This window comes from Hoplias malabaricus, chromosome Y (assembly GCF_029633855.1).
Source record: "Hoplias malabaricus isolate fHopMal1 chromosome Y, fHopMal1.hap1, whole genome shotgun sequence".
NCBI classification, from domain to species: Eukaryota; Metazoa; Chordata; class Actinopteri; order Characiformes; family Erythrinidae; genus Hoplias; species Hoplias malabaricus.
Window position 1 is genome coordinate 44,989,451 of NC_089820.1, and position 9,362 is coordinate 44,998,812.

Here is a 9,362-nt window from a genome sequence, read left to right on the forward strand (position 1 = left end):
CTTTAAATCAAATCCAAAGCCTGAGGCTCATGATGTTCCCTTCTTTCTACACCTGATAACTGCTTCAAATTAGACACTAATTTGTAGAAGCCATTAGTTAAAAAACTCATTGCACTACAGAACATGTAAGGAGTGATTTGGGACTGCATTCAATCCTCTGTGTTGTTTTTTTTTTTTTTTCCAAATTTATGACAGGTTCAGGAATACATACAGTGAATAACATTACCCCAGTTAGGGACTGGGAATGTAAGCAGATGCAGGCATTACCATGACCACTATTTTTCAAATTATATGATTATTCTGCACAAATGTACCACACCTAGAACTGAGCTGGGGCCAGGAGTGTGAATTCAGTGAACACTGGAGAGAAGTTTTGGTTTGCTATGCTGTAGGCACAAAAGTGGGACCCACATGAAAGTTGACCCCTTTCACTCAGCTGGAGAAAGCAGTCATGGAAGAGTGGGAGGTGGCAGGGTTGTGGATGGACATGGAGTTTTTCTACAGAGGAACCAAGGGGAGAGGAGGATTGACAGAGTGTGGCATATGGAGAAACAGGAGTATCAGGCCTGGTCCGTTTCCATTTAAACTACCAGCTCCTCCCTGTAACAGAAATTTTATGGGGATTAGCTTCAGGTGATTTGTTCTGTCCCAACTGAGGTGTATATATGAATATTTTATATTCCCCTTGTATGTTTGAGTCCAGTTATTAGTTTAGTATTAAGCAGTATATAGACTTTGTAATTAGCAGATTAATTATTCATTCATTATCTGTAATCGCTTATCCAGTTCAGGGTCGCGGTGGCTGTGTGACTGCGACACTACCTGCTGTGCCACCGTGCCGCCCGTCATTAGCACATTATACAGTTATTAAAATGTAGTATATCGAGAGACAAACAGATAGATGGATGAAACATTCTTTGGAAATCTGTGCAATCAAGATTGCTCTCCTTGTTGCATCTAGGTACATTTAGCATAGCTCATCTTTTGTTGGTTAAAACTTCAGTGGCTGGACTGAAGACTTAAAAGTGACATTCACAACTGTATTAATTTTTTTAATATAAAATTCAGAATATGTTTCCTCACCATTGCTAGATCTCCAGTCTGTTTCAAAAACCCTAGTGTCAGTAAACAGGTAAAAAAAAAAACAAATGGGCCTGATCAGACATGCTAGGTTTCCTCTCTCTCTCTGCTCATGGCAGAGAAATGGCAAAGTGACCTCCGAACATAGAAAACCACAAAGAGTTAAGATGACAGGTAATATTGACTTATTTTTGCTGTTTCAGATTATTTAGGAAGGAATCCACTCTAAATTCAGAAAGTAAACAGACCAAAAGTGCTATAAAACAAAACAACTCAAGCTACAAATGGGTTTCAGTAGTAATTAAAAACAGTGAATAAAAACTACAGACAAGTTAAACCTTAGCCAAGTCCAAACGGTTGTATTTCTCCTAAAACATACTGTTCCACCTTAAACGACATAGAGCTTCTGAACTTAAACATGCCAGAAAGAACTGTACTATCCCACAGTCTTAGATCTGAGAACTACCAGAATCATTATAATGAGACAGAATTGAACAGCTCTGTGATGATTGTAAGATTTGATCTTTTTTTTTTTTGTCTTTTTGATCAGTAGTGAATGTGACTGTGTACAATATTATAAATTATATGTAAAACACTGAGAGAAGCATGATTAGTTCAAGAAACAGATGTTGTCATTGTGGTGAATCTGGTTTTACAGGTATTCAGAAACTCTGCTTCTTAAAGACACTCTCTCCCACATACTCCTCTTCATTTGAAGCTGTTTTCACAGTTGCTCTCATACTCACACACTCAGACACACACTTAGAAACACACTATGGACACTGGGACAATGGGTCGCCTGCCTTCTGGAATGGCCATCTGCTGCTCTATACCTGACATCCTGTATCTGCCTGAACTGGTGAGAAGCACTCTCTTTTTTATGCATTTTGTTACAAGTCTGTGATGTACTGTTTGTTTTCTGTTTTCCATATATTTCTCAAAAGCTCAAAACTCTCAGTTTTTGCAGTTTTTTAATCTACTTTTTCATCATTTGTCATAGTTTCTAAATTTGTTATCCTGTATAATGTGTGAACGTGTCATGTTGACTGCATCAATAGGATTTATATAAACATCATAATTCTCCCTGGAATATAAATGTTTTTCCTCATCAAACCAAATATTTTCTTGAGAGAGTACAGTATGTAAAATGTCGGAAATGTTTATTTTTTGGGTAACTGTAATCAGCAGAGAAAAGACATAATTTAAAGTGAAATTTGAACATCCAAACCAGTCCAACATGCTCCTGACACTTAACTCAGCCTCTAAATATGTGTATGTGTTATGTGGGTGTGTATGTGTGTGTGTGTGTGTGTGTGTGTGTGTGAGAGAGAGAGAGAGAGAGAGAGAGAGAGAGAGAGAGAGAGAGAGAGAGAGAGAGAGAGAGAGAGAGAGCTGAACAGTGTTGTCATGTCAGTGAGGCTTGGTTAGCCAAACTTGTTTTTGTTGTGTTAAACACCATATTGTATTTTTATTTACAGCTAGTTTTTTGTACACTTTGTATTTTGATGATTTTTTGATTATTTTTTTTCCTTCATGGTAATGAATGGGTAAATTATTTGTAGAACGTAGATCATAACAATACATATATATTACCAAGTCCATGTAAGGTCCATGGGATACCATACCAACAATCTAGCAAAATCCAGGCAACCACCTGCAATGCAATGACAACACTAGTAACACCAGAGCAACCACCTGGGATACCATAGCAATAACATAGCAAACACCAAACAGCATACAGCATGTACGTGTATGAAAACATTTTCTTCTATGTGTGTGTGTGTGTGTGTGTGTAGGTATTTGGAGGGCTGGTATGGATCCTAGTGGCCTGCACATATATTATCCCACACAATCCTCAATCATATGTGATGGCAGTGTCCCTGTTCTGCTTTATTGTCACTTTTCTCTGGATGATGTTCTTCGCCTGTGGATCACACAACAACCGAGCATCCTGGGCAGCTGCTGTATGTCCTCTCTCTCTCTCACTCATACCCCCCTCCCCCAAATACACAACAACAAACAATAATACTTTCACAGATTCAAACTTTGAATTTTGTTTGTTTGTAAATTACTGCACATCACATAATCTGGATTTTATAGGATATATAAATATATAGGGTTGTATTTTCTGTATATAATTCTACTATTAGTATATATACGTGTTTATGTTTATATACTGTATATGTGTCTTGTTGTATTTAAGTGTGTACTGTGTTTCTATTTGTGTGATAAGGATGTGGGGTATCATTTCCTAGCATCTGTGCTGTATCTGAGTGCAGCTGTGCTGTTGGCCTATGTAACACTCTACCTTACTGCTGATGGCTACAGCTACAAACTGGACATTGCAGCTGTGGTAAATACCTCATTACTGAGAATGAATACAAATTAAATTTAATTGAAGCCAAATACACTACACTATACCAATGGTATCCAGTATTACCACCCCCTCCCCAAGCCTTTCAAAGGCTATGAAGTAATGAACTAGGTCCACTGTCAAAGGAGCAATCAGCCGCCTATTCAGAATAAAGCAGCAAACAATATTTATGAAAGAAATTCTTTATCATTGTTTTTTACATTGTTTCTATAATATGTACATTCTTCATTAGAGGTGAAGGATCAACCTGTTGTGTAACTCTTGAATGAACCAGTTAGAGCAGGTACTCCACATGTGATTGGGCATGTTAAAAATAGCTATAGTACAGAATCTCTTTTACAGCCAGGCCAATATGTGCAAGTAGTGGCCATTTCACAACTCTGAAATGACTGGTTGCTCCTTTCCTTTAAGATAAGATCATAACAAATCTACCAAGTTTAAAATTTCAAGTATATCCTTACAGCTAGCTAATAATCATATAAATTAATTTAAAAAAACCCTGAGATTCACATTAAAATTTCTCTCTTTCTCTTTCTCTCTCTCTCTAGGTCTTTTCCTATGTGGCACTTGTGCTGTATGTGCTTCACACAATTTTCTCCGCTATTCGTTGGAAATCGTTTTAAATCTGAGCAGAACTACATGCATATGACTGTTTTGTATCAATGTCTATAACCTTTATGTCTCTAACATAATCTGTTTTTATCTGTGAATATCCTTAGCTATTTATCCATTTTATTCATATATTTACTTGTTCACTGAGAGAGAGTTAGACTCCATTTCATCTTTAATGATAGATTAACATCAGCCCAAACTTTTTATAAAATGTGATTCACCCTTAACTGTTTTTTGCAAGAGTGCAGCATACAGCACTGAGCTGTATATGATATGTCTCAAAGATACAATTACATACATTAATTATATAGGCTCTCTAATCTGATCATTTTATTCTACGGTTCTGCTGTAAATTGGGAATTAACTTGCAAATTACCATTCGAAAAAATGCTATAATAAATTAAAGGAAGTGAATGAGAAAGCATTTTGTTGAACGTTTTATAACTTTAATCTGATCAGCTGTGCAGTGTATGTGTGTTCCAGGATTATATCACACTGTGGAAAACAAATCCTGTTTACACATTCACATTGCCTGGACTTCTTTTCTGTGTGGGCAATGTGAAAAATTACATTTTAATATGAAAACAGGTTTTAAGATTTGGGTAAGGATTAGGTTTAAGCCAGTTATGGATAAAATAAATGTAAAAATGTAAATCTCCACAAAATAGTATAAAAGTCATGTAATGGCCCAAATTTTTCTCCCTCTCTCTCTCTCTCTCTCTCTCTCTCTCTCTCTCTCTCTGTGTTTGTGTGTGTAAAAGTTCATGAATGTTCTATGTTGGGCAGAGTTAGGAATTCAAAGTGTATCTGCACAAAGAACACAAAACACTACAAAGCTGGGAGGTCAGTTCACACTTCTCAGGTGTGCGTGTATGAGAATTAGATTCCTTTGTCTCTCTGATCAGTTAAAAGTTGTGAAATGTACTTTTGGGTGGAGTCCTACATCTCTCTCTCTCACACTCTCTCCTTCACACACTCACAAACACACACACACACACACCTTTTAAAGAAGCCGTATAACATTTATGCATTTATAAAATTCTATATAATTAATGCATTAGCACATTTACTTGTAGATCTGTTGTCATGAGATATAACACACTGTTTTTTTATTATTATTATTATTATTATTTTATTTTTTATTTTTGCTGTTTTAATTTTTTGGTCCTTGTTGATTAGTGTGCAGAGTTGAACTATACTGTCTCCTTGACTGAACAGCTCCAATCACAGCACTGGAACAATGTTTATTTGCAAGCACCAAGACAAGGTTAAAAGGAGTAAAACAAAAAGGCTGAGATAATAATTTGTAAGTAAATTATTAATAATTAGTTATTGTTAATAAGTACTCATTATATATTTTGAAACAAAACAGAGAAGAAAGAGAACCAAAATGGCCAAAATGAGAGCCAAAATGTTTAAAAAAAAAGAATTGTCTGCTTCTCACTCCTCACCCCTGGGCTATTAGACTGAAGTCAGCTATGTCTTATTCTTACTTGAATGCAATGTTCATGATTGTAATAAAAATAAACATTTTGTAAAATTCAGATGTTTCCTCACCTTTTGTTAGCTCTAGTTTGTTTGTGTTCTCAAAACAGGTCTAATGTGTTTACAAAACCCTAGTGTCTGTAAATGAATGATAAAATATTCTGGTATGCTAGTTTCTCTTTCTCTCTGCTTATGGGCATCTAGAGTTGTTTTACATAACTGCAAACATTGAAAAGCACAAACCAAAATTAGGATTGCTACTTTCTTGCTATATATGTGACTTATTTTTGCTGTTTCTGATCACTCAAAGTAGAAATGTCTCCAAATTTGGGAGACAGAACTGCATTACCGAAAGTGCTACAAACCAAACAACTCCAGTTACAAACGAGTTTCTATGGTAATTCAAACAGTGAATAAAAACTTCCAGGCAATTTAAACTTCAGACATGTACAAACAGTAGTTATTCTCCATCAAACATGCCGTTTTATCTTGACATGGAGCTTAGAGCTGTGTTTCCCCACTATTGTAGACATTATGAAACCAGTTGTTCTGAACATGGCTGTTTAGGAGTGGTGGACAAAGTACACAAATCATGCACTTTGTAAAAGTAAACAGTACACAGACTGATGTATTTAAATAAAATCAGAAACCGTTTTATGCAGTAGTTGGCAGTAGTTAAAACACTGCTTTTAAACACACACTCTGCATTCACACACTTTCACACAATATACACACCCACACTCTTTTTAAACACACACAGGCAAGAAAGTATAGTATAATGTGTGCGTGTATCTGTACCTGTGTGTGTGTGTGTGTGTGTGTGTGTGTGTGTGTGTGTGTGTGTGTGATGTCCTGCTCTTGACATTTTTTTGACCTTGTTGTTATATATAGCCAATCTGCTGGAATGTAAAGGATAAGATTGAAGATGTGTTTGTGAGAACTTTCAGACACACACACACACACACACAGTGCTGGAGATACCATATTCACTATTCCAAATAAAAATAAAAGAAAGCAATGATTTGACCTACATTAAAACAAGAGCAATTTGTAAATGTACACTACCTGATACCCAAAACCTTATAATTAATTGCCTTACATAGGGCAATTAATTTTTGTGTAGAAACATCAGGAAATTCTTCAAATCCCTTTTAATCAGATGATGTTTGAGCAAATTTCAGATAAAATCTATTCCTTTTTAATTAAGGACAGGTCGATGATCCACACTTTTAAAAAAATGCTAAAAGACTGTGATGCTACGTTGAGCAAATTAAAGGTGAACAAAATGGCAGAGCATTTTTGCTTTAAAATGGCAGTTTTCCAAAGACACTCTCATCAATTCATTCATTATCTGTTACCGTTTATCCAGTTCAGGGTTACGGTGGGTCTAGAGCCTACCAGGAAACATTGAGCACATGGCAGTAACACATCCTGGAGGGGACACCAGTTTTTCACTGGGCGACACACACACACTTTTGAGTCACCAATCCACCTACCAATCCACAGTTTTTGGACCATGGGAGGAAACCGGAGCACCCAGAGGAAACCCATGCAGACACAGGAAAAACACACCAAACTCACACACAGTCACACAAAGCAAGACTTGAACCCACAACCTCCAGGTCTCTGAAGCTGTGTGACTGCAACACTACCTGCTGCGCCACCGTGCCACCTCCGAAAGACACTCTCAAATGGGAAAATTTCGAGAGACAGGGTTTCTTACATTATAAACCTAAGGAACCAATCCCATTCATTGCAGGGCAGGGATTTCAAGCTGCAAGCGAGTGGTGGAGCGATGGGTGAAGAAAGAGGTGGGGAGTGGTTGTGTATTCACTGAGCAATGCACCCTAAATGAAGGCAAAGGTGTCTAAGCCACTTTTAAGGCATTAGGGGATACTGGGAACCACACACAGGCATCACATACACTGTCCTCATCACATTCTTAAACCTCTCTCTCTCTCTCTCTCTCTCTCTCTCTCTCTCTCTCTCTCTCTCTCGCTCTCTCTCTCTCTCTCTCTCTCTCTCTGTCTGTCTGTCTCTTTCTCTGTGTGTGAGCACAGGGCAAGCGAGGCAGAGGTTTATCTGAGTGAGTGAGTGTGTGTGTGTGTGTGTGCTGGGGGATTGAAGCCTTGTAAGGCAGTGTGTGAAGAAGTGGATGATAACATACTCTCGCTCGGACGCTGTCCATGTTTAGAGCCGCTGCCACAAACAATGCCCCGCCACTGGGGCTGCTGGGAAATTTAAAATTACACCATTTCCCTCCAGGAGCACTGTCCACACACACTGCAGGTGAGTCTCTCAGCATTTACCCTACTCTTAACTCTCATTTATCCTGCTTTTACTCATATATTCATTTATTCTTCACAATGGCAGTGCACTAACAAATTGGTTTTGTAAACAGAAAGAAATTACTGACCAATGCATTTGGCACAAAGAATAACGTAAGATATGGCACATTTTATTCAATATCCCCATCCAAAAATCCCTTGTAATTTCAAAACAATAATTTAAAGGAGAAGGCATTAATATTAAATTAATATAAGTTACATCTAAAAAGGGTTTATTCCAAGTTATTTTTGATGCATTTTTAATTGTCCATTCTTTATAAATTTCATATCAGAGAGCAAAGAACAGCTGATGAGTTGAAATCATCCAACAGTTGGGATGCATGTTTATTGTTTGGGCTGAAACCATATATTAAATCTCTGTAGAGGATGATTGAAGGTATTTTTCTGATGATTCAAAAATGGATACAGAGGTACATATGGCCGGTTTGTGTTTAATTTCTAATACTGCTAACTTGCTATAATAATGCTATATATAGCTATAATGCTATATTATTGTTATTTGCTTATTGTTATAATTCTCCTAATATTTTATGTAAAAATATATTTGTGGACACCTGCTCTTCCAACATTCTAGTCTACACTTTGGCATTGGGCATGGTGACCTTAATAAAAGAATGTACTTTATGCTGCACCATTTGTGGACACAGCGTGAACCATCTCTATAGAAAAAAAAATAAAAAGGCCAAGGTCCAATGTTACCAAGATGAATAGCAAGTGTGGTCTGCAGGGACATAAATCACCCATCAGTGGAGCACTGAAACTGGAATGACTTTGGGGATCAGTTGGAATCATCCTACATCAGTACCTGACCTCACTAATTTGTGGCAGAATATCAATCATTTGTCATAGGAATTTTCCAATATATAGTGTAAAATAGCCTAAAGTAAAGGTATAGTATATTAATTTACACTAATATAACCAGAATTTAGAAATCAATCTTTTTTTTATCTCTGAGATGCTAATTTACACTGAGACATTAGTCAAAGATTTTTTGTTGTTTTTTAGAATTACTTCTTAGTCTAGGAGCAATAAAAAATCAAGACCTGCTGCCACTGTTCTTTGTGTTAAGTTTAACATGTTTCATTTGAGTGTGTGCTCTCTGAGAGTTGGGAGAGATAGTTCAGAGTCTATATAATCAAAGTCAGAGTCTGTGAAAGGTGTTTAGAGATTCAGTTCACAGTTCAGTTCACAAGAGGAAGACCTTGACTGTAACACTACCACTTTAAAAGTGATGCTAAATTCTAGAGGAACTTAAAATATCAGGATGGTGACAGTGATTGTGAATCAGTGGTGATTGCTCTAAGACTACAAAGCAAGCTCAGCTTCCTCTAAAATGTAAAAAAATAAGTGATCAAATATATTCTGTTGTGTGTACATGTCATTGAATAAATATGCACTACAACGTGCTCAACTTTTGTTTAGAATCAGCTTCTTATCGCTTGTAAAGAGGCGGCTTTCCCGCA

At 36.8% G+C, this 9,362-nt stretch overlaps 1 protein-coding gene across 1 annotated transcript; it reads left to right on the top strand.

Moving 5' to 3' along the window:
* Nucleotides 1-1,802: 1,802 nt before the first annotated feature.
* LOC136679316 (myelin and lymphocyte protein-like) lies at nucleotides 1,803-5,610 on the top strand. Its single transcript, XM_066657766.1, has 4 exons — nucleotides 1,803-1,939; nucleotides 2,877-3,044; nucleotides 3,314-3,433; nucleotides 4,003-5,610. Exons 1-4 carry the CDS (start codon nucleotides 1,856-1,858, stop codon nucleotides 4,075-4,077), a joined length of 447 nt encoding a protein of 148 aa, XP_066513863.1. The 5' UTR covers nucleotides 1,803-1,855; the 3' UTR covers nucleotides 4,078-5,610.
* The last annotated feature ends 3,752 nt before the right edge of the window (nucleotides 5,611-9,362 follow it).

What these genes read in the sequence shown, in the direction of transcription:
- LOC136679316 (XM_066657766.1), top strand. Translation starts at nt 1,856, where the DNA reads ATGGACACTGGGACAATGGGTCGCCTGCCTTCTGGAATGGCCATCTGC. An exon ending in TCCTGTATCTGCCTGAACTG is followed by an intron (nt 1,940 to 2,876) that starts GTGAGAAGCACT and finishes GTGTGTGTGTAG; the next exon opens with GTATTTGGAGGGCTGGTATG. An exon ending in AACTGGACATTGCAGCTGTG is followed by an intron (nt 3,434 to 4,002) that starts GTAAATACCTCA and finishes CTCTCTCTCTAG; the next exon opens with GTCTTTTCCTATGTGGCACT.